This window comes from Folsomia candida, unplaced genomic scaffold, assembly GCF_002217175.1.
Source record: "Folsomia candida strain VU population unplaced genomic scaffold, ASM221717v1 Fcan01_Sc045, whole genome shotgun sequence".
NCBI classification, from domain to species: Eukaryota; Metazoa; Arthropoda; class Collembola; order Entomobryomorpha; family Isotomidae; genus Folsomia; species Folsomia candida.
Window position 1 is genome coordinate 98,902 of NW_019091237.1, and position 26,136 is coordinate 125,037.

The 26,136-nt window shown below is 41.1% G+C and overlaps 1 protein-coding gene across 1 annotated transcript; it reads right to left on the minus strand.

The window, feature by feature from the left end:
* Nucleotides 1–302: 302 nt before the first annotated feature.
* LOC110861729 (homeobox protein onecut) lies at nt 303–25,619 on the minus strand. Its single transcript, XM_035844945.1, has 6 exons — nt 23,662–25,619; nt 22,427–22,824; nt 11,343–11,531; nt 7,413–7,607; nt 2,161–2,276; nt 303–1,765 (listed from the first exon to the last, which is right to left on the minus strand). The coding sequence occupies exons 1-6, from the start codon at nt 25,617–25,619 to the stop codon at nt 1,535–1,537; spliced, it is 3,087 nt and encodes a 1,028-aa protein (XP_035700838.1). The 3' UTR covers nt 303–1,534.
* Between the last annotated feature and the right edge of the window lie 517 nt (nt 25,620–26,136).

The window sequence follows — 26,136 nt, forward strand, 5'->3', positions numbered from 1 at the left end:
GTATTTCTGAACTTGGAAATTCAAAATTTTAAGAATTTTAGGTTCTCATGAAAGTTCAGGAATACTATAGGATTAGAAACTATATCCTCAACCCGTTGTATTTCTGAAACTGGAAATTTCTAAAGTTGGAAATTTCAGAAAACCAAAATTACCACGAGACACAATCTCACAAACGACCTTAAGGAACAAATAACGCTTCTAATTTCACCTCAATTATAGAAAACGTATTATTTTTAGTGTCGTACGAGATCAGAGATCGTTCATTTTTTTCTGGAAATTTGGAAAGATTTTGGAGTAATGCATTATATTTCTGCATACATAAAAAACTTTGTTTTTTTTTGTTTCTTCACTAATTATGTCTTTCATAAAGGTTGCATTGCATATTTTATATACGTCACACACTTGACTTTTTGTGAAAAGAAGAAGTCGGAAATCTTCTACTTCGTTTTGTGAATATTATTATTTTATACTTTTATACTTTACTGACTGGGTGGGTGTGGTTGTGGTGGTGGAGGAAATTCTATTATGTAAATATGTACGAGGAGGAAAGCGCGAGGATGATAAGAATTAATACACGATTAATTTTACATACACGAAGAAACCGAGATCGTCGTCATCATCGATCATGATCATCGCCAGAGATTTTTAAAAATTAACAAAAATATGTATCAAAATTGTGTAACAAAACATGACATGTTTAACAATTTGTCAAAATATACTAGAAAACGAGATCACAAAATTATTTAAAAAAATATAGGAATGCATTTACGGAATTTTTTGATTGAACTTAAATATTTCTGACTAAAAACGATAACTAAATAAATAACATAAATTATTTTCGTTTCTTGACTAAAAAATGGAATGTTTCTGACGAAATAAATATTTTTAGATATATTTTTAAACGCATTTCTGACTAATAAAAGATAAATAACATAATTATTTTCGTTTCTCGACTAAAAAAATGAAATATTACTCATTTCTGACTAAAAGATAAGTACATAACACAATCATTTTCGTTTCTTGACTTAAAAAAAGTGGAATGTTTCTGACTAAATAAATATTTTTCCACGTATTTTTAAACTCATTTCTGACTAATAAAAGATAAATACATAACATAACATAAATAACACAATTAATATTTCGTTTCTTGACTAAAAATGGAATGTTTCTGACTAAACAATATTTTTTTACACAATAACTGAGATCAAAACGTTGCTTTTTGAACAAAAAATCTGAGTGAAATTACATAAATTATTTGTCTCTGACTGGAAAATTGGTGATTTTCATGCTTTCTTTCTTTGGTTTCTTGCTTGCTTCTTAATAAAAAAGTGTGTCTGTCTGTCTCACTGAATATGAAGAATATTTTGGTGTGTGTAAAAGAGAAGGCTACTTGTTGTGGTTTTTTTATCTGTATTTTGTTTGGAGGGTCGTATTTTTATTTATTTATTCATTCTGCTGACTCGTGAATATTATTATGGTCATCGGCATCTTCATCTTCGTCTTCGTCGTCATTTTGTGGTGGTGGTGAATCGGGTCACAAGACGTCATGGTCATGGTCGTCACTTTCCCCTCCGGCGTGGATTCCGTTGGGCGTGGTGGACCCGGCGTTGGAACTGTTGCTTTTGGGGGAGGGTTCATTCTCTTCTTTCCACTTGTCCATCGAACGTCGTCGCGCATTCATAAAAAAGTTCCCCACCGTGGTAGGTTCGAGACCCAGTTGGCGTGCTATCGTGACCTGCATCTCTTTCGAGGGGCGTTTCGTCTCCTGGAGAGGAAGAAAAGAAGAAAAATGGGTGTTAGGAATTTTTCGCAATTTTATGTAACGCAACTTGCGCCATAGTTGAAGGAACCTGGGCGTATAAGTTTCTAACCAAACCACGAGTCAAGTATAAATGCATGTATCTTATCGTTAAACGATTTCATTTGATATTTTTGTCATGATAACGGCTAAGACTTCGTTGCTAATTTTCGCCATGGTTAAAGGAACTGTAACATTGGTGCAAGTTGATAACCATGAGTTAAGCATAAACGCATGGACCTTATCGGTTTCATGCAGAGTTTGATATTTTTGTTATGATAACAGCTATATATACTTGACATCTTTCTAACTTGGATCATAGTTAAAGGGGGCGCAAGTTGGTAAGGAGGATGATAAGTTACCTTAAAAATGGCTTGGAGTGTACGCCGCTGCAAGTCTGTGAATACGAGTCTGGGTTTCTTGGGCGTGGTTGGCGGATGTTCCGAAGTGGAAGTTTGATCCTCCTTCCGTTTGCATGCTGAAACACAAAACAAAACAAAATCAACTTCAAATTTCATGGACAAGATTAGTTTCAAATTTCTACTTAATTGTTACTATTAATAATTTTATGAGGGTGCATTTAATTTAATGTATGCATGTAAGTGACAGGGTACAAATCCATACACATGCATATATAAATACACACATAAAGCGAGGCAATAATCTTCGACCCTGATGCAAAGTACATACATACAGCGAATTGGAAAAGTCGGTGTGAAAGTGATACTAAAATTGTCTTTAACTCAGCCCATCCCCACCCACTTGAGATCATTTAAATAAATATGCAGCACCACACCCCTTTAGTCTACATCCATATGTGAATGTCCATACAATTGACTACATAGTCTCACTCCTTAAAAAGAGGTCAATCTTAAAACTTGTCCGTATACGAGAAGAAGTTTCATCCTCTTTCTTTCTCGGGAGAATTTTTTCGTCGCATTTTAGCGTCCTCCTCCTCCTTGTAAACACAAGTATTTACTTTCCCCACTTTCCCCAACACCTCGCCAGCTCTCTGGCTGCCTGCATTATAATCCATGTTGATTGGAAAGTGTTGTTTTAGGGGGTGCGCTTTCTCTCGCTGCATCAGATGGTCCGTTCTCACCAACCAACGCGGACCAGTGGTCACTTCCAGTCCAGCTATGAATTTATTTGTCCAGAGTCCAGTCCAATCCACACCGACTGGACTGAACTGGGCTGAACTGGATACATACATATTCACTCTCTTCATCCAATCTCCTCACACTTTTGCTTTGCCGGGGTGGAAACAAATTTGGAAAAGCACTCTGTCTCCAAATTCAAATTCCTCGAAAGAAAAAATAAAAGATAAAAATCTAAGCCATCATCCAACCCAACAGCGAAATGCATTCATTGCATGGCATCTTACGTAAGAAGATCACTACATGTGTCGTCTACCATAATAATGCGTCTCTCTGTCTCAAAATTGCCTCTCCGTAATCATTTCATCAATACTTTTGTGCGGCGACATCACGATTTCGGCGTCTTTTCCAAAATTGAAACTGGGCCCAAATTACATTTTAAGTAAGAAGAACAAGAAGAAGAACAAGTTACTGATCGATGTGTGTAAATAAATATGTGTATGTTGCAGACCAAACCACAAAAAGACGCCATATGTGACATTTATTTTGTCGAGATCATCTTTAGTAGCACGTGAGGATGCAGCAGCAGCAGCAAGAACAAGACCAGATCTTGATTTTGAGACAGGGGGGAAAGTTGAGAAAGTAGAAAAGGATGGAGTAAGTAAGAAAGGGATGATGATGACTCTGTTTTTCTCGACATGACGACATTCTCGAATGACATACTGATGTCGTCTCTCTCTGATCGCTTTATTGTCCTGGCTGGCTTGATCTCCTTCTCCTCCCCAATCTTACAAGATCTCCACCACCACCACCACGACCACCCTTCTGGATCAGATTTATAGCTCACTCACAAATGGGAAAGTGATGGCTTTTCCATTCTCTACCAAAGAACGTCGTCCCACTTTCCCCAGGTGACGTGATGATCTTCTTCTCCTTCCTCTTAATTTACCCCTCCCTTCGTCCAGTCCAGTCCCCCCACCTGGACTGGGACTCACATTAATTACAGCACAAAGAGAGAGAGAGAGACGGGAAGGATATTTATGAGGTTTCTCTTTTATCGTCGTCTCACTTTGCCTCACATTATTGATTAGTTACATTGATTATTCAATTCAACTCATTGATTGTGAAGGGTGTGATTGATTTATTTATTTGGCTTTGACACAGAGACCCAGACACCAAAAAAAACACGCCTTTTTTTCTTCCTTCTTGGTTAAGAATGAAAGGACAGTCAATGAATGAAGGAAGGAACGTCACTAAATATCGACACCGTAAGACCACTGGTCAAGCGGGGGTAATGGTCACTGGCTAATTTACGTATGTATATAGTGAAAAAAGAGACACATGGAGCAAGATGATGATGATGACGACGACGATGATGATGATAAGGTCGATATAACAGATCGATAAGACCGAGTATCCTGATCAATACCGTTGCCCTCTTTTCTCAACCGCTTTTTTCGTTTTTTTTCTTTTTTGAAAATTTGACAGACAACAAGAAACTAAGAGAACAAAACTACAACGAACATGTAAGGCTCGAGCATATAAAGCTGGAGAGTACATAGATCAAACGAACAAGTGAGAGAGGGAGGTGTGCTCGCCTCGTGGCCAATTATTTTTATTTTGACGATTACGTGATGGATTCGAAATTCATGGAAATTTTGATTTATTTATTTGCCCACGAGGACGAACCAACCCGATACTCTCAGCTCTATTATACTTTTCTACACGGCGGCGGCGGCGGTTAGGCGGCTGAGAAAAGAGTGGGGTTGGTATTTTTTACTCACAAGAAGAATGACCGGTCGAACGATCGTGTCGGTGGTGGGGGAGGCGGCGGCATGTCGACGATGTCGCAGGGATGATGCCCACGCCATGAAGGGATGTGACCAGCAGGGTGATACATTTCAAGCATCATGGAAGACTTGGTGGTAGTGGCGTGGGAAGAGTGATGATAAGTCCACCCGAAGATGGGGGGAGGATGATAAGCATACCCACCACCACAACAATTATCCTCCTCGTCATCGGAATCGTCACTATTTACACCACCACCCACCATGCCACCACCATGACGGCGTCGATAAGAAGAAGCAGTCTCATCATCATCATTATCAGCCTCATCACCATTATCTGCAATTATGACCAATGTGTCGGTTGTGTAAAAAATATGTAAATATGGGCAGAAATAGTTGACTAAACTAAATTCTTTTACACGTGACCTGGGTTCGCCGTGTCTCTTTTTTTGTAAAAATATATAACGAGTTGACTAAAAATTCTGGTAAATTCTTTCACACGTGACTTTCCAGGTCTCTCTTTTTCTGCAGAAAAATATATCATATTCTGTGTCACTAATATTATGACGAAGTGACATTTTGGCCTAAGTGGGTATAAAATAGGGTCGAAAATATGCTATAAATCTCTCTTTTTTTCTCTCTCTGTGTATTAAAAAGTCTGACATTTGTCACTCATCGGTCCACCCAACGAAGAGGAGAAATTGCTCCACTTTACTACGCGTCCATCCATTTGGTCCAGAGTCCACTTGGCCATTTTTTATTCCATTATCATACATATTCCTTGTCGTCAGAGAGAGTGAGTGAGTGAGTGAGTAGTGAAAGTGGAACCTCACTCACTTACGCAGGTCGGTCCTTATCTCACCAGCCTCCACACCCTCAACGACTTTCACCGCGATGGAAGAATAACAGAAAACACTCCACTTTTTTCTACCAAACTCGATGTCCACCTCCACCCTTCTTTTCTCTCCGAAGGGATGAAAATTCTCCCACTTTTCTCGATCCAATAGAGTTGTACTTGGTCATGGCCTCGTTCACAAATAAAATTTCCTATATTTTTACGGCCAATATTCCAATAAATGTGGCATTAATGCCATCAAAAAGCGGCAATTTTTTAGCTACGATGGTTCAATTTAAGGCCTCCTAAATGCCTTCTGCCCAATTGTACAACTCTACTAAACTTGTCACACTAAAAAGTGCATAACTGACCAAGAAGCTTGCATTCTTCTTCAAACGTCTAATATTTCAATAGTATGGCATTAATGGTATTATGGCGTCAGAACCAATTTTCACGCCATATGACTACATACTATGCCCTGTCTGACATTTAAGGCCTACTCCGGCCAAAAATGTATCCCTCCGATTGTACAACTCTACTAAAAAGTGTCCAACTGACCAAGAAGCCTTCCTCCTTCTTCTTCTCTTCCTTCAAACCTCAAATATTTACCCAGAAGACAAGAAGAAAACAACAATTTTTCTCAACTTTCTCCACTTCCTCGTCATCTTCCTCCCCCCTTCGCTTAAAAGACCAAGTTCACCCATCAACCCTGCTCTGCATCCTTCCAACTAGAGGAACACCACCTCGTTCCTTCCTCGTTCCCATGAATAATTCATGCATATTTTCTTTCTCTTCTTCCTCCTCCCCGGCACGTCAACTCCCAATAAAGAAGAAGAAGAAGCCCCACAAAATAAATACTAACTAAGAAATGATAAACTTTCCCCAAATTATAACCCAGGAAGGACAAGGACACAGGTGGAACTGGATTGGAAGCCATGCAAGATAGCCAAAATTCCTAACTTGTCCTCCGTCCGTATTTATTTAATTGTCACCTCATTTGATTAAATAGTTGCTCAAACAAGGAGCGACTTAATCACTCAACGGTGACGTTAACTTGGTCCGTGTCCCGTTCCCTTCCTTCAACATGTCAGGACAGGAGGAGAAGGGAAATAAAATAATCAAGTGTCCAAACACGACCACGACGCTGAACAACAAAACAACTAAAACTCTAACATTTCCAGCCATCCATTTCTCAACTCTGTCACGACGTCCACGTCCACGAAGCCCGTGTCACCTCACAAATCCAACCAACAAAGCAAGAAATATGCTCGAAATCGGGAAGAAATTGGGCTCATTTCGTTCCTGCTGGTCGTTTGAGTTGACCCTTTCGTCCAAATTTGAATAACGAGGCCAAACCAAACCAAATGCCTCACTTATTGGCCAAATCATGCCAAATCGGCGCACAGAAAAAATGACCCCTGGTTTTTGAACAGTTTTTTTTACTAGGAGAGAGAGAAAAAAATGCAAATAATAATATTAAAAATTGTGTTTTATAACGGAGCCTGACTTTCCAAGGTGGTCGGACCAACTAAAAAAATGACCCGGAGATTTTTTAACACTTTGTTTTTCTTACTAGGAAGGGAAAAAATGCAAATAATAATATTAATAATCGCATTTTTTAGTGACAACGACTACGACGCCTGACTTTCCTGTCGCGTCCATTCCGATTTTTGAAGAGATTTTTTGTTTACCAGTAAGATAAAAAATAAAAATAAAAATAATAATCACGTGTCTGACTTTTTTCGATTTTTACGCATGTGGATCTCGATAACCCCCGATTTTTGAAGTTTTTTTTTGTTTACCAGGAAGAAAAAAAATGCAAATGCAAATAAAAATAATAATCGCGTGTCTGATTTTTTCCCGACTTTGACGACGTGTCCATCTCGCTCGCTTACCATGCACATTCGTGTGGTTGATGTTGTTGTTGTTGTTGACGTTGGCGGCGGCGACGAGGACGGTGTGATGGCGTTGTTGGAGGAGGATGGAGGGCGTGGCGTCGGAAGAGGAGGAGGACGACGCCGTGATGGAATGACCCAGCGTGGTGGAAGGAGGACCGTAATAATTCGAGGAGGAGGAGGATTGATCAACATCTACAAAGATCAAAAAACAAACGGAAATGAAACAAATAAACAAAAAATGTTAAGGTTAAAACTTGAAATTAAATATGATAAGGTAACTCATAGATAAGTCAACTGAAATAGTGGGGGAGGATAAATGAGGAGGAGTGGGTGGGTGGTGATTAAAGCAAAAAAGCAACTATTTTTTGCCGAAGTAAATAGATAGAACTAAACATTGAACATGTAAGTATGTACGGATATGGATTAAAAATCCGGGTTTTTGGGGTGATTTCGTCCGAAAAATCGGAATTTTATGAACAAAAACCATTTAACGAGGATGTATTAAATCCGGTTTTGTTACAAGTGACAAGCGTGATTTCGTCCAAAAATGGGAGTTCTCATGAAAAAAATTATAATAAATTTCTGGAAAAACTTCTAAAGAAATCGCTTTAAAAGAAGTGAAGACTTTAACCATATCAAAATATTTTGCGGAATTTTGCGGACAAGAATCGAGGACAATAATGTCCTTACAGACAAATACACAATTTTCGCCGTCTCCACATTAAAATCTTCAGAAATCACACACATGGCTTTAAAAGAGATGAAAATTTTCACAAAAATTTCCATTCTGGAATAATTTCGCGGACATTAATCAAGGACAATAATGTCCCCACAGAATTTTCGCCTTATCATCCCCCCTAACAAACACTGTTCCGCTGGTCCTGCAGCTATTTCCTTGCCATCATCACATCGCTTCCATACTTATTAATCTCATTAGGACTCGATACATACAGGACACAGGTTACACACATATTTTTGCAGTTGTGTGTTGTGTCGTGTAGCGTCATTTTCTGGAATGATTAATGATCCCAATTGATGGACTGATTCATTCAGTCATTGATGTCGAGACGTAACATTTGTGTCATGTGACCTCGACACGTTCCCTTCACCCCGATCAAAAAAAATGTCAGCCAGCCTTGTTTACACAATTCCGTTCTGGCAACGTTATGCACTTTCAAGAATTCTTCTTGGCTCTGATTTTGCACACTTAACACACGACATGATCTACTAGGTGGGTGGAGTGATGGTGGTCAGTGACCGCGGAAACCGTGGGGACATTGCCTTTGTATGCTAGGGGAGGGACGGGTTTATATATGCATATATCATACCTGTTCACTTTCATTCATGTGACTGATTATGATAGTGAATGAAAATGAATTTCCTCTGATTTGAGTGAAAATGAATGAAGGATTCCGTCATTTCATATGAATGATTGTGAATGAAAGATTTCTCACTCCCTTCATTTTTCATCCTATGCTTAATACATGGAGCGAAGTAAGAAATGAAGTCAGATGAAGTGAAATGAAATGAGTGTGAATGAAAATCTTCACTCAGAAATCGAGATGACTGACTTTTGAATGAAAAAAGTTTGTTTGAACAGGTATAGCCTACATTGACCAACCTTGGTCCTCTGTTTGTTTCCACACCCTTCTGCGGCCACTGGGTGTAATAATATGCCACCGGGGGACATTAAGGATACTGAAGGGATGGATTTATAACATGTTTATACATGATAAATATGGACATCGAACAACCGTGGCGACATTGTCCACACCCTTCCGCGGCCACTGGCGGTGGTGGTGGGTGTAATAAGATGCCGACATGACATGACGGACCGCGGAGAGAGAGGCAACTTTCTCTCATTTTTATGTACAGAATGATGATGTGGTGGTGGAAGTGGTGGTGGTGGTGGAGTGGGAGTGCATAATGGGGCAACGTCTCCTCGGCCCATTAGGAGGATAATGAGGTGGTGATGGGGGCAACCATGTATGAACTATGATAAGCCAACTATGCATGTAGGACCACCAACCACCACCACCCGGGTTTTTCGTACGAGGGAGAAAGTGGTGAAAATTCGGGCAGGACATAATCCAACCCTTCACTTGCACCAACCACGCGGAGAAAGAAAGGATACGAAATTGCCCCATTGAATTCCATTAAAGAATCCGAATTAAATCGACCTTTTATCTGGAAACGGGCCCATTTCCAAGAAGAAGGAGAGGAGAGGACGAAGCCATACTTCAAAAATGTGGGGAGAATATGACAGAAGAGAATTAAGAAGACGGGTTTCTTCTCGTAGTAAAGTGAGATGAGATGAGGAGGAGTGACGGGGAAATTGAGACTTTGTCAAGATTTGGGTTATTTAGGTACCCGTAGTGATGCTGAGGAGTAAGATTTCATGTGTATCCGATGAACGGGGAAATTGAGATTTTCTCAAAATTTGGTGTATTTTGATACACCTAGAGTTGTATATTGTAATTAATGCGGAGGAGGGATGTAAACTGAAAATTGTGAATTTCCAAAGTTTCCAAAATTTCCCAAAATTTTCTAAATTGCTGAAGAATCCAAACCAATTTTACGCAAGACGCAGTTCGGTCCACCCCGACTTCCTCACGTAATGCATATGTACACAACAATATTTCTATACAAAATACATCTTGTAATTAATGCTCGGGACGGATGTAAATTTCATACCCTGGGAATTTCCCAAATTTCCCAAAAAAAATTCCAAATTTCTTAAGAACCCAAACCAATTTTAAAACGCAGGTCGGTCCACTCCGACTTTTTCCCCAATAAGTACACAACATTCACACGACTTTTCCCCCGATTTATAAAGTTACTCGAGAAACATGAAGAGACAGACAGATAAGAAAAACACCTTAAAAACTAACAAGTACATACTAATTTAAAGAGAGCGAAAGATTTACAGTGCACGTATTTACAAACAGATTTACAGCGAGACGATCTACATGCAGAAAGTGAGGAGAGTGAAGTGACATGATGAGTGAAAGTTCAGGGGCTGCGGAACCCCAGAAATGCATTATTTTCCCCGTTTCCAAATTTCTGTAACGGTTTTTTTATCACTTGAATATCTCGCTATTTTTCAAAATACCAAACTTTACCTACCCTACCAATTACACAGGTTTCTCTGCTAAATATTTAAATTAAATTCCTCCGGTTTTTAAAGGTTTTTATTTTTAGAAATTTAACCTTCTCCTGGATTTTACAACGCAATAAATTTCCGCTGACTGGCATACCTACATATTTTTAAAAATCTCGGCTATAATTAGACACATTTGTGCATGTATGTACCTGGATGGGAAACGATCTCGTATGTAATTCGTGGAATAATTTTGCTATACAAATATATGTAATTATTTAGTAAGGAATGTAATATTTCGAAAAATCTAGCACGCTAGATAGTCAAGTGATAAATGAAAAATTGCGGTCTGTAATTTAGTAGATAACGGAATATTTCCGAAAACTAACTGATACCATCATACCTGTTCACTTTCATTCATTTGACTGATTATGATAGTGAATGGAAATGAATTTCCTGTCATGTGAATGAAGATGACCGAAGGATTCCCTCATTTCAGATGAATGACTGTGAATGAAAGGATTTCTCACCCATTTACTTTTTCACCCTGTGATTAATACAAGGTGTGAAGTATGTAAGAAATGAAATGAAATGAATTTGAACGAAAATGACTAAATGTGAATGAAAATCTTCACTCAGAAATCGGGACTTTTCAATGAAAACTGAATTTTTTAACAGGTTAAGAGGTTAAGCTACTCCCCTTTTTGCTTATCTTATCAATGATATGCACACATGGTTCCGCAGCCCTTGAGTGAGTGAGAGAAAGTTGAAGAGAGAGAGAGAGCATATTTTGTTTAAGTGGGAGGAGAGTAATAAATTAGTCTTACCGAAGGGGTGGTCTTGGACGTATGAGGAGGAAGGTGTGGCCGACGATGCGGAGGAAGGAGACACTCCCGCGGCCGGAGGTCCCATCAGCCCCCCGCCGACACAACCCCCAGAAGAAGAGCCGGTCCCACCCCCACCCCCGCCGCCAGAGGAGGAGGACGAATACCCGCACGACGTACTCGACTGCTTACCTAGAACAGCAAGGTTAAGAAGAAAAATAATTAACATTATGCACATCTTGTGACCACACGGGAGATCAAATACATAGATAACATCATATATGCTTATCGTACATGCTTATCATACTTACAAATATCGTGCCAATATTAGTAATGTCGTGGATGTGAAATTCGCATGTTTTTTTTTTTGCACACGCGGATACAAATACTCGGAAGAAAATGGCGACCATTTTTGCATACGCATGCCATCAAAACCGTGTCATGTTTAGAGTTATCACTCAGCAGTGTTTCGTGTGTATTTAAGTAACCACGTGCAAAAAAGTGTGCTTTTTTTGCACGTAAATATTTTGCAAGAAATGCACAGCCCCAGAAAGTACGCCGTGAGGGTTGATGCATTTGCAAACTTATGAATACCCCGATAAGACCAAGGTTATCATAAATTTCCAAATCCCCAAAATCTTGAAAACATGAAATATTAAATATACTAGATATTTTTGGGTTAAAAATTTCCAAAATTCCACGTCTTAAAATTACAAAACTTTACTAATACATAGCAAAACATGATTTGATAAGTGCTTATCCCACTCAAAAATGTCAACTCCAAAATGCTACATATTTATTGTCGACTCAATACGCATTTAGAAGTGGTCAAGGTTGTTGCATGGTTATCTGAACCACATTTTGTTTTCGGGTGGGTGCGTGTGTTCCCTTAATTATTGGAGATAGTCTGGTGGCAAAAAAAGTATAGTTATCGATTCCATCCATCCATACCCGCACCCGCACCTGAAGGAGTCGTGGTTTTTTGGTACTCCATCCGTCCCATGTGCTGCTGACTCATCGATTAATTGATATTTATTAAACCTGCTACTCCCACATACATATTCCCGAGTTATGAATGAATGCATGAATGGAGGAACGAACTAGTTTGCCAATTCGTGAAATCAATTCCATTGTACACACAGAAAAAGAGAGAGAGACCATGACCGCAGGCAGGCAGACCAGGAAAAACATAACCTGTAGATTGTTACCACGATGCACACGTGGCCTGGATTTCCGAACAGAAATTTAATTGTCATTGAAGAAATCAGAACAAGACGATAACAACACTGAGAAAAACATAATCTGTAGGTTGTTACGTACCACGCTGCACACGTGGCCTGAATTTCCGAGCAAAAATTCAATTGTCACGAAAATCAGAAACAAAAATTAGGAAAACATAACGTGCAGATTTTTACACGTGACCTGGATTTCATGCATGTTCTCCAAATCAAAAATTTAGTTGTAACGGTATCATGAAAATGAGAACAAGACATTGACAACAATGGGAAAAACATAACTTGTAGATTGTTACGTACACGTGGCCTGGATTTCCAAGCAAAAATTTTAATTTTCGAAAATATAATCAAGTAAAAATCCCCGAAAATTGTAGAAATGTGTGATCACAAAAATTTACTTGTGGCGACATCCCGAAAATCAGCACAAGGCGTTAACAACACTTATGTATGCACGACCAAAAATATGCATATTTGTTCATTATTCGAGCAATAATGAGAATATTCTTGTCTTTGTTGAATCATATCGGACCTCGCCATCAAATTTATTTGGAACGTGGATGGATGGAACCAGGTGTGTATACTTATTAGGGTCGAGTTTTGTCTGTCTGTCTGTCTGTCTGTCCGTTTTCGTACGTTTTTAACCTTTTTAAATTCCTAAGTATGCTGCGCATTAAAAGGTCACCGTGTAGGTCGAAATAGGTTAAACGGGGGTCAAATTGATGGTAGTTTGACCCTGGGGATTAGATGGAGGGTCAAAAACTATAAAATTTTAGGGTTTAGAAATTTTACCCTTAACTTCCCCTACTTCATTACGCCTGTTTATTACGCATACTTGGTTTAGACGGTAGATTGCCTACACTACGTCACGATAACATCACTAACCATCCATCCATCCACCAGGTACATATTCTAAGAAATAGGATTTAATGAATTTCCTCATTTATTCCGAATTCCATGCATACATCCACATTCACATTCACCTCTGGATGGAAGAAGAAGAAGACACAGGTAATAACACTAATGATATGATGACTCCTGGAAATTGCTGCACCCGATTCCCTTCCTCCCTCCCCACCACCGCAATTATTACCCCAGAAACAACGCTTCCTCACCACCACCACCACCACCGCCACGGCTATTTCACTACCACAAAAACAAGAACAAGAGTCACTAACTATAAGAGAATAATGCATACATATTCAGTCAGAATAATCATCAACCCACCAACCAAGCAACCCAAACAATATATTTGGCTGTATTTATGTACAGTGGCCGTGGAAGAGTGTGGACGAAGGGACAATTGATGTCTCCCCGGATATTCGATGTCCGCATCATCTGCCCATGTTCTATATTACATTAACCCGTTCTACCATGGCAATGTCCCCAGATGTCCCCACGGCCGCTGGGTATGTATGAATGTACGTGGGCCTAAATTGGATAAACCCCTGAGACCTGGTCAATTTTACGTATCTGATTAGCAAATAAATACATAAAGTGAATACTTTCTCCCACGATGCGTGCGTTTTTCTCCATCGGGAAACATGCATCGTTTCACCGTTTTATTTATTTTTTAGTCCAAAATTGCATTTATTGTATGTATCCTTTTATATGTTTATAGAATATGTGTACGACACGTCCACCGTGTTTCAGGTGAAAGTAAGTAACCAATTGCAAGAAATAAGGGGGGAGGGGGGAAGAAAGTGGTTTCTTGCAGGTTAATACTTTGACCTGGGAGAAATGCAAGGCGCAAAAGCCTAGGTCCCGCCGCGATAAATACTTCATACGGAGCGCATGGCGGATATTTCTCGAACTTTCTCCCAGTTTCTTGCACCTTGTATTTCTCGCGTGTCTTTCTTTCCACTGCAAGAAATGCATGTAGCAAACCCGCAAGAAACGAAACACTTTACAACGTCCGTCCGTCCGTCTGTCTGGCTGTCATTCCTGATTGAGACGGTCTATACCTTTCACTACTTTGTATACACATGCACATAGGTTCACCTTATACCCACCAGTCACCCTTCTCCACCTTCTCCTTCTCCTTCTTCTTGTAAAGTATGTAAAGTATGGTGAAGTGAAAGCAGGAGGAGGCGAAACTACTGCCATTTCCTCAGAATTTGGCCTTTAATTCAAAACCTGTAAGCTTAGCTGATGTATTCCCGACTCTTTTTACCAGGCAGAGGGTTGTCGAGTGGTGGTTTTACGCAGTGGCCGCGGAAAGCCGTGGGGGGGGGACACAATGTCCCCACGGTTATTCGAAGTCTGCATCATCTTATACAAACCCTTCTATCCTACAATATTAACGTCCCCCTCTGTCCCCACACCCTTCCGCGGCGCCTGGTGGTATGGTGGTGGTGAGAGTGTCTTGTCTCTCGTTTTTGTTCCTCTCTCTCTCTCTTGTCCCCCCGAGCTCCTGGCAACGGGAGAGGACAACAGAGGAAAACACTGAACTCTTCTCCATCCAGAGAAAGAAGCTACAAAAGTGTGTACACATTTTCTCGCAGGTGAACCAAACCTCCAGTCCTCATGAAAACATGGGACGACTTATATGGACAAAATATAGAATAGAATAGACAATGGATACTCGTCGTCGTCGTCGTCGTCGTTGCCCTTCTTCAACCAGGACGACGATGTAGCTGCATGCACATGACATGACACAAACTCTGGCTGGAGAAATGTGATGTGAGGGGAAATGCAAAGTATTATAATTACATGGGATGTATATATATAGAGAGAAATAAGTAATGCCACCACCACCACCACTACGACGAGTAACATAATGTATGCATGTATATTATGTATGTGGATGCATATGCATATTTCGTAACTAACTTTACATATGTATGTATGGAATTGTACTTATGATGGAGAAAGTTCTAGGAGAGAGAGCGAGAGACAAAAGTGTTGTGGATAAAGAAAAGATGGGAAATCTCGACTTACTTATTTGGGTAATAGCTCGTGTCGATTAAAAATAAAAGAAATTGATGTGTTATGCAAGTAGGAATTTGTATTTTCTTACAAGAAGTGTTCCACATGGAAATAGGGAAATTTCTAAAATCTCTACTTATTTAGTTACTACCGATTATAAAAGATTGTTAAGAAATTTAGTTAGGCACGTGCGAATTTGTATTTGCTTCTTCACTTCTTTTAACCTGCGTTTCTCTGCAAATGTTTATGTAATCTCGTGTCTAGCCGGAAGGAGATGATTGTCCTGATAAGATGCCTCTACTTCCTATTTTTGAGTAGAGTTGGATGTACTACATTTTGGGGATAAGTCCTTATCAATCTTTGTAACTTTAAATGAGGGCAAAATAGGGCATGCCACTAAACACATGTTCTCGTACAGATCTCCTCTTGTACATAATTTCTACACAAAACTATGCCCAGCTCGTCTTTATATTTCCTAACTTCCCAAAGTTTCTGAACCCTCTCATCAGACAGACGACAAATAAGGGAATAAAACCATCTTTTTCACAAGAAGATTATGGATATGGATCCGATATGAAAATATGTAAAAATAGAAAAATATCTAATACACAATTCCTTCCTTTATAGTTTGGAATTTTGTCATCATTTTTTCCCAACAATAAAAAATTTCAACCTGTCCAAAAACAAAGCTCAAAGACAAAAAGCTCTCCGAATTCCGATCCACGTATTTACCTGAGACGAGATTGGAATTTAGTAATGAAATAATTCCTCGAGATTACGTATGTACATATGACGAAATTATGTAGCATGATGGAAAATATTGTAGAGTGAAAGTGCTCGAAAAATGTGTCACGACCGGAATTTGAGACATTTTTCTTATAAAATAATATAAATAAAATCATGACAAAGTCAGGCAGGTATATAGGTACTTCCCGCAGTGGCCGCGGAAGGAAGGGTGGGGATAGAGGGAAAATGTCCCCACGGGAGTTCGATGTCTGCATCATCTCCCAATGTTATATAAACCCGGCCTTCCTCTATCCTACAATAATAATGTCCCCTCACAGCTTCCGCGGCCACTGCTTTATAAAATCATAACACAGTCAGGCATCCATACCTTCCCGCCGTGGCCGCGGAAGGGTGTGGAGTGGACAGAGGGACAATGGCCCCACGGGTATTTAAGGTCCCCATCATCTGCCCATGCATCTTATACAACTCCACTATTATCCGACAATGATAACGTCCAAAGATGTTCCTACGGCTTCCGCGGCCACTGCTGTCTCAATGCTTTCCTATTGGAGTTGTTATCAACAGTGGCCGCGGAAGCGTGTGGACAGAGGGACGACAATGTCCCCACGGTTGTTCGATGTCGGCATCATTTCCCCATCTTATGCTATAAATCCCTATCGTACAATGTTAGCGTCCCCCTCTGTCCCCACGGCTTCCGCGGCCACTGCCCTTTTCCTGGCAGAATATGCATGTAGGTACTGGGAGGGAAGGGGGAGAGAAAGTTTGTGTGTGAGGTTGATGATGATGATGATGACCATTATTCAGCAGCGACGGTGGTACTGCCAGGTACGAGTTGTACTTTCCCCTCGTCGTCGTGTGTGTGCACAAATATGCATGAAATTTGGATGAGGAGTGGATCACACGGTTTTTTCTTTCCTTTTGATAAAGCAAGGAACAAAAATCTCGTAGAGAGACATATGTAAAATTTTGAACGATTTGTGTTTAATGTGACGGGATTTGTTTTTTTTTGTTGTGACGGATAAGCATTCATCTTTTTAACATTTTGTCGAAATGTGGCGTTTAATGTGATGACGGGATTTGTTTGTTTTTTATTTGATAAGCATTGATCTCTTTAATATTGCATCGAATTGTAGCCTATTTTGAGCCCCGTTCTTCCCAGGGTTTGGATTTCTGGAGATGTTACACCCACAAAAAGACCAAAATCTACGTGGAGAAGGCAACAGTCGTACGAAAATACGAGTTTTGTAAAGAAATTAACTTTTTATTGCTGGAAACATACATTATTTTCACGATTTAAGAGCAATTAAAGTATTTCGACCGCGATTAAAAGTCAAGTTAAGAGTAAAAAGTCAAATCATGCAGATTCGACGTAGATTTTCAATTTTTTGAACTAAAGTGTATTGACAGAGATGAAAAGGTTCTTCATAAAACGAGCATTTTCGTGTAAATGCGGTGTAGATTTTCGTTTTTATGGGTGTAAACACCCCCTGGAAATCTAAACCCTGGGAAGAACGGGGTTGAAAAATTCGGTACATTTTGACAAACTAGATTTCCACCCTTGTTCCTGATTTTGGGGGTACATATTTTCCCTCTACCTTCCCGACTGACAAATTCCTATCGTCCTGCATCCTCTCACAAATATGCATCTCTCCGTTAAATAAAATTTGGAACAATGTTAAATTAAATTAAATGATGTGATCACTTATTTAGTTTGGATAAGCATTGATCTGTTTACTTATTGGGCGTGGGGTTGGTTTGGTATGCATACATACGTGTGTACATATTTTCGCTCTTATTTGCACCCTGAGAGGACGAGAGGGCTTTATTAAAATCCGATACTTAAGTCTAAAATAAATAAATATTATTGATTCCACTGCCCCTACTGCTCCTGTTAAAGTGGAGAAAGCAAAACAGGGTTTGTTTGTAGGTTTGCTGCTTACTTACTTATTCGCAAACTATTTATTTTGCTATCTCTCTCACTCACTCACTCGCTCACTTGTGGAGAAAGTGACACGACGAGGGCTTGTTATTCTGCATGCGGACCATTTATGCAAATGTACGAAACAAGTATTGCAATGTTGGAGGAGGAGGATGAGATATGTACATTTGTGCGACAACGAGAAGGACGAGGGTGTTAATTTGACGGAGTGACAATTCTATAACAGAAATTATGTACTTGGTTTTTTATCAGAGATTTTTTGGAGTTTTGAGAATAAGTTTTTCAAATCTAGTGTAAGGAAATGTGTAAGAAGTGAAATTGTATATGAAAACTTACTCAGGGAAATAGAAACTATAAGATTTGTAATAAGAGAGATTTGGAAATCTGGATCAATTTAAGATGCAAAAATTGCATGCTTGATTTCAAGCATTTTTTAAGTCTGGTTTTTTATAAAGGGGACGAAACTTGATTTTTTTCTGCAGAAAACAACGTACTAAATTGCTCAGAAACTTGTATGGATGCATTTCTTAAATCTGGTTTCTTGGACTTGAAATAAGGGGATGAAACTTTCTGTGTTTTTTTTTGTGGGGAATTTGCTATTTTTTGCAGAAAACGTGCTAATTTGAAGCCATCACTTCTCTGGAATAAATCGCACTATGTATTTACTAACGAACCAATGCAAGTTCCGAACTCACATAAAAATGTCACATAAAATTATGTGCTCGAGAAGGAGTATAAGCTTCCCGTTCTCGAGAAGAAATGCGGAAAGATCATCATCATCACGTCAGACCAGAAATCAGTGGCTGCGGATGCTGTGGGAACAATGTCCCCACGGTTATTTGATGTCCGTCCCCATCACCTTCCCAGGTTATACAAACCCGTCCCTCCCCCTATCCTACAATGGTAATGTCCCCACAGCTTCCGTGGCCACTGCGAGAAATTGTAATGCGAGTTAATGTCATGCCGTGTACGTAGGTATGGACGTACATAAGTACGTCCACCTCTTTAAGAAGTAGGTGGAGGGATGGATGGGATGCAATGGAATGGAGGAAATGTCAAATTTGGACGAAGGTGACGTGCTACAGGAGTACGTACAGCGTTTTGAGGAGTGACCTTTAGGATACGTAGAACGCCTACATTTTCTCAACTTTTACCCCCAAAAAAAACCTTGTCCGTCAGTCCAGCAAGACGCATCACCAGAGGAAGGATATGTATGCATTTACAAACTTTTTCATTTGATGACGGCAAACGGTCAAACTTTGTGGATGTGTTGTCCAACTCGTGAAAACTTCAACATTTACATATTTCTAGGTTTTCAGATATGCAAATATTTCCGCGATTATTTAAAAAATACGTACACTTTTTACACATTTTTTAAAAGTACGAATATATTTTGTAAAGATTAAAACGATGGGAGTAACGAAATTTTTTGATTAAGGAAATTAGATCAAAAAGAAATTGAGAGATTTATATTTAAACAAAACTTTTGCTAAAATTCGTATTTTTATGTTTTTTCGTACATATTTTGTAAATATTTTAACGAATTTCGTAAATACATATCCGCCCTCTGCATAACCCACGGTGACGCTGAGACTGATGATGATATTAATGACATTATTAGCCAGTAACTTATCAGCAATTTGCTTGCAGATCACCATTCGCCTTATCATTAAATACGGTACGCGACTAATGGTCAACGAATACGTACATATACTCAACCCTTTCTCATTTTTTCCCATGCACAGTGACATGAAAGATGACTTTCGACTATAAAACCACCTCGATAACCAAGAACCACACGGACGCGGATATAGGATTACGTTACTGGAAGGGGTAACTATGTACATTAAAGTCTGAGGTTTCACTAACTAACCAAGGATAAGTACTTATTAGGCCAAGATAGATAAGGTTATGAAACGGAATAATAATAATGGCGGAGGACTGGACAATATCGGATAACCGGGGCATAATTAATGCTCTATTAGTTCCCTTATCTGGATGGATATCCATCCTCCTTCCCTATTAAATAGTGTATGTATCATGCTCATAATGAGCTCAGATACATATTCGCATGTGCACGTCCTTTACGGTGGTGGAGATGACTCGTACAGATAAGCTCTATACCCTGCTGGGTGTCACCCATACCCACCCACCAGGTCAGGTTTTGGGATGGCAACAATTAGCATAAATAACTATGCATATTCGCCACCAGGCTGAAATCAAGTACCAATTAGTGCACATATTTATCTCGGTCACGGCCTTCTCCAAAGATGAGAAAGGGAACGTTTTGTAACAAATAAGCGTCATCATCACGACCAAAAATGCAACCATGTCATCCCGAATATAAACTTTTTTCGCCAAATTTTCGCCAGAAAAATAAAACTTGATACGGAGCGATTTGTAGGGAAAACTATGGACATAAAAGGATGTGCAAATTCCGTTCTGCTAAAACGGATACAAATTTCGGGCAGGATTATGCAACAAAAATTAAGCAGGATACGACAATGCATCCAGCTTTTAACGATTACTACACAGTGCATCAATTAACAGATTTACACTATCTCCGTCACAACCTTATCCACCCAAAGATAAGGTTAGTCCGAGAAGGTTCTTACTGAAGCAGCAACCACGACCAAAAATGCAAACATGTAATCCTTTAAAATATTTATAGAAATCAAAATCATCCCAATCTCAAAAAGCATGTTTTTATAATGTCTATAAATTCAGGGGATGACGCAATGATTTCTAACCAAGTACCAGTTAATTACACACATATTTACAATACTATCTCGGTCACGACCTTATCCAAAGATAAGATGAGCCCAAGAAAGTTTCCTACGGAAGCAGTAACCACGACCAAAAAATGGAAACATATGTATCATTAATCCTTTGAAATACATAGATATTCATCCAAATCAAAATCACCCCAGTCTCAAAAAATGCATACACATCGGTTTTTTTATAATGTGTATAAGCTAAGCTGCTGCCCTGATATTCGGGGATGGATACATAGATTTGATTAAAAAATGGTACTTACTACCCCGGCAGACCAGACCAGATGCAGACATATCTACACGTTTCATCACGATGCATACATAGCTCACCTGCCTTCCGGGTAGTATGTAAAGTAAAAGTGTATGTATCCGTAGTGGGTGGAGGTGGTGGAGAGTCGGATCACCTCCCCACCTCCAGCAGACCATGACCCACCAACTACTCATTTGCCTATGCATAACCTACACATGTATGGATGGACACGTGGATGACTCATTTTTCAAGGTATGATCCAATTGTTTCTCCCACCGACCGGATACACATCCATCCAGCCAGACTCGGCTACCCTCTCCTTCCGACGACGACCACTATCTTTCTCTCTCTCTGTTTGCCGTCCCAATCGCCATGACGACCCGGGAGGAAAGTGAGACTTTGGTGGGTGAAACGGGATAAAATTCAGGAACAAACAATGGAGGTGGACCAGCGTATGCGATCAGATTTTAGGCAAAATAGTGTGAATCGATGACAAATTTGATGCAATTTGGAAAAGATGTGATCTACTAATGGACACGTTTGGCAGCGAAAGACAGAAAAAAGAGGATAAAAAGGGAAGTAAAGGCGACAAATTTTACAGTTTTCGAATTTATGTACTGCGCGTTTTCTCTTCTTCGGATGCAAATATCTCGGCTAAACGTGAACATTGGGAAATCGTATCATTTGCAAATTTCGGATTAACTGAATTTATGATGGATTGAGACTATTTTGGTCAAAATCGGAGAGCATACGCTGGGAGACGTATGTACTTTGTTAGTGAGGCAAAATACTGCATATTTTAAAAATCATGATAACGTATTTTGATAACGACAAAAAATTAGGTTCTTAAAGTAGACAAATTTTACACTTTCCAGCTTTACTGCAAATTTTCCCCTGTTCGGATGCGAATATCTCGGCCAAACGTGCGTATCGCGTCCTTTGCAAATTTCATACTACATAACTAAATTTGTGACCGAATTGACACTGGTAAAAATCTAAGAGCATACGGTGGAAAATCTCCCTTGTGAGACGAGATCGTTTCTGTTGCAAATTTCATAGACTAATCCTAAGTTTGCTATCGGATTGGCACTACTTTGGCAAACTTTTGAAGAATGCACTGGGAGAGCTCCATTCTTAATGAGCTAAATAGATGATTTAATTGCTGGATGCCCATTATGCGAAATGATGCCAAATTCTGAATACTCATTTGTACTCACCTGCCAAACGGAGAGCAGACATTCTTTGAAATTCGGGCTCTTGCAACCACTTCCACATCCGGCGAAACGTCTCCCTCCCGCTTTTCAGCTTGCTCCAGGGTTTGGGATTCCTGAGGAGGTCGCTCAACGTGCCCTGGCTGCGACAGAGCACGCGCTGCGCGAAGATCGCCTGCGGAATGGAGTAGCGCTTCAGCTCGGCGGAAATCCGGGCGGCGAGTTCTTTGGTGTTGATTTCTTCGAGTTCTCCACCCCCACCGCCGCCCCCGCCGCCACCGGAAGTCGAGCCGGTCGAGGAGGACGTAGATCCCCCCGACCCAGCCGGGGTACTTATCGTCGTAGCGTTCGTCTTACTCGAGTGGAGGACCGGATGTAGGAGGGAGGAGGGTGAGTTGGCGTCTCTGTAAAAGGGGAGAGGGGGGATTTTAGTCAGGTTTTGTTCTGGGGGGAAGATTAGTGAGCGTAACCTTCGCATATCTTCGCAAAATTGAGTACCGCAACATATGTAAATTGAGAGGTTTTGCGAAATTTACGAGATTTGACAAAACTTTTGCTGGAAAAGGGTGAGATTTTTGTTCGGAAACTTACTCAGGAAATGAGGAAATGTTTTTATTTCGCGAAATTATTTAGTGAAATTCATCCTCAGCAAGATATGTAAATTACAGAAATTCGAGGAAACAAGGTTAAAATATCTGTTTATATGTACATGTTTATATGTACAATTTGCGACATTTCACAAATTTTGGTTGAAAACTATGATACTTTTTTTAGGAAATTTACTCAGTAATTTTTTTATTTCGCAAAACAATTTCACAAATTCATCCCCAGCAAGATAAATTACTGGAAATTATTTGTGGAAACAATGTCAAAAATGCGGTCATGAAAAACCATGTCATCCGAAAATTCCTCTTTAGTCAAAAATGCTGTTTTTATACGTAAATTTGAGACATTTAAGAAAACTTCTGTTAGAAAATATGGGATTTTTGTTCGGAAATTTACTCAGGAAATGAGCATGTTTTTATTTTACGACATTATTTTGTTAAACTCATTCCCAGCAAGATATGTAAAATACAGAAATTCGTATTAACACGGTTAAAAACGCTGTTTTTATACGTAAGTTTGCTCAATTTACGAAGTCATACTTTGCGAATCTCCTCACAACACAAGTAACTTTTTGACTTTCTCAAACTTGCTAAATTAGTCGCGATCTTAAAAAAATTATGATTAATTTTACTGACCTGTGCGCCACCACGACCGCGGTGAGTGGTGGGCTTGAGTGTGAATTGGAACTATTATGATGCTGCGGACTCAACCCGTTACTCGAACTTTGGTTGACCGTCGTAAAAGTGAGATTGAGTTGTTGCTGTTGATGATGTCCGACATGGTGCTGCTCCTCCCCCGACGGGGATTCCGACCCTCTCCCCCGAAACCCACCCCCACCCCCATATTCCCCCGGACTTAGCGCCTTGGGCGAATTCGACAACCCCCCATTCTGCCCCCCGTGGTGATGCTGCTGCTGCTGCTGCTGATGGTGCTGCTGCTGCTGCTGGTGATGATGAAAGGATGGCGACCCCAACCCATTATTCCCACTGGGGGAACCTCCCCCACCCGTCCCCCCGTAATGCCCGTGATGCTGCTGCTGTCCCGGGGTCGGACTCATACTCAACTTGACCACTTCATACCCCCCACCACCCCCCGAAACGCCCCCGCCCCCACTGGAATACAGGCCAGTCACCATCCCCCCGTTGTGCGAGTGGTGGTGGTGGTGGTGCGCGTGAGCATGGTAGGACGACTGATAAGTGAACTTATCCGTCATCGTGGAAATCGGGGGGAGCGGTTGGAGCGGCGTGAGGGTCGCGTACTGCCCCCCATTCGTGGAGACGGAGGGGGACGAAGAAGAATTATTCTGGGAGGAAGAGTTCGTCGGGGAGGACGCGTTATTATTATTGTTCGAGGAAGGAGAATGGTGCTCGTACTCATCCCCCCCGGGCCCCCCGGAGGGCGAGAGACGCCCATTATTCGAGGGGGAATACCCGACGACAGTAACGACCTGGCCGTGGTGGTCGATCGCATGGTGGGTGTGGTGGTGGTGGTGGTGGTGATGCGAATTTAAGCGGAACTCGGCCCCGTCACAGATCATGGTGGTGGATTCGCCACCCGCCCCACCGTGGGGGTCGTGATCGTCGTCTTCTTGTTGGAGGTGGAGGTGTTGATGGTGGACTTGTTCTTCGTCCTCTTCCTCGGGGGTGGGGTCGATTAGTTCTTCTTTAGCGGTGATTTGGTGGTGGTGCGAGGACGAGGAAGGGGGCACTATGACGGTGAGGGTGGCGAGGTGGTGGTGGTGTTGATGAGATTTGGACAGGATATCGTGATGATGGTGGTTGTCGTCGTCTTCGTCCTGCTGCGGGGAGGAGGGGACGATGGATAAGTCTTCCGGGGGAGGGTTATCGTCACCGTCGGAAAAGTTGACGTGTTGTTGGCCGTGGTGGTGCAGGATAAGTTGTTGGTTGTTGGTAATATGTTGTTGATGAACGGCGTGCTGCTGTTGCTGCTGCGGTGAAGAGTGGACGAGGACTGTGGGATGGTGGTGAAGTTCGCCCGGCTTTGTTGTGAGGAGACTGTGGAGTCGGGTAGTATTAGGGCCACCACCACCGTTACCCGGGTTATTTCCCGTCCCAGAGCTCGACGTCGACCCCTGCGGTACGACGACGAGGAGGCGATGGTGTGAATGTTCGGAGCCGTCGACCGTGGCGAAGTGGGTGTGACTGAGTTGGTGGGGGTCGGGTGGGTGGGGGGCGTGGGTGAGCACGGTGACGAGTTGGCCACCTAGTCTGGCCGAGTGTGAGTATACGATTCGCGTCGTCGTGGTGGTGGTGAGTTGTTGGGGGGAAGGGTCTTCTTGTTGGGTGGTGATGATTTCGTGGTCATCGTCTTCTTGGGGGCAGGGATCTTCTTCTTCTTCTGGGGTGGAGGGGGGGAGGTGGTCGTTGTCGTCGAGTTCGATGTGGTGGGTGGGGTGGGGTTCGACCTCGATTTCGAGGGTGGCTTCCGGAGGCGCAGAGGGGACGGAGGAGGAGGAAGTCTGTTGTTGGCCGGGACCCACGATGACGCAGTGGTCGACGAGGTCCTGCTCGGTGAGAGAGTCCATCATGGACGTTCCGTCTGGGAAACAGGAGGACCCCACGGCTGCCAACATAATAATACCCCCGAAACGTGGGGGGTGGAGGGGGGGGGGCAGGGAGGAAAGCTCTCCCAGAAATGAAGGGCTAGGTGTCTTTAATTAGAATGGGCAAACCTGGAAAATCCGAGCATATGCATCCAGGATGGTGGTGGGTGGGGACATGACACGAATAGATTCTTTCCCCCCAGAGGAAAAGGTCACTCAGCAGATTGACATTTGAAGAAGCAGAGATGAATTCTTTACACACTTACAACTTATTCGATTGATGGTTGTGTGTGGATCGAAACGCCAAGTATTGATTTAACCATCGATCTGTTTTCATTCCGAAAAGCATGCTTTCTTCTTTTCTAACGTGCCACGGCGACAAAGGCGACGACAATGACTTATCAGCCGATGAGGGGAGACATTTATACACAAAACTGTATCACAATTAATGCAGAGTTAGGTTAACTAATTGAGATCAGGGTTCCATAATAAAGTTAAACTTTTTTCAGTCAGTCAAGTCTTTTTACAGTACAGAGATCGTTTCCTT

What these genes read in the sequence shown, in the direction of transcription:
- LOC110861729 (XM_035844945.1), bottom strand. Translation starts at nt 25,619, where the DNA reads ATGTTGGCAGCCGTGGGGTCCTCCTGTTTCCCAGACGGAACGTCCATG. An exon ending in CAACCACACGAATGTGCATG is followed by an intron (nt 2,277 to 7,412) that starts GTAAGCGAGCGA and finishes TTTGTGTTTCAG; the next exon opens with CATGCAAACGGAAGGAGGAT. An exon ending in CACTCCAAGCCATTTTTAAG is followed by an intron (nt 1,766 to 2,160) that starts GTAACTTATCAT and finishes CTTCCTCTCCAG; the next exon opens with GAGACGAAACGCCCCTCGAA.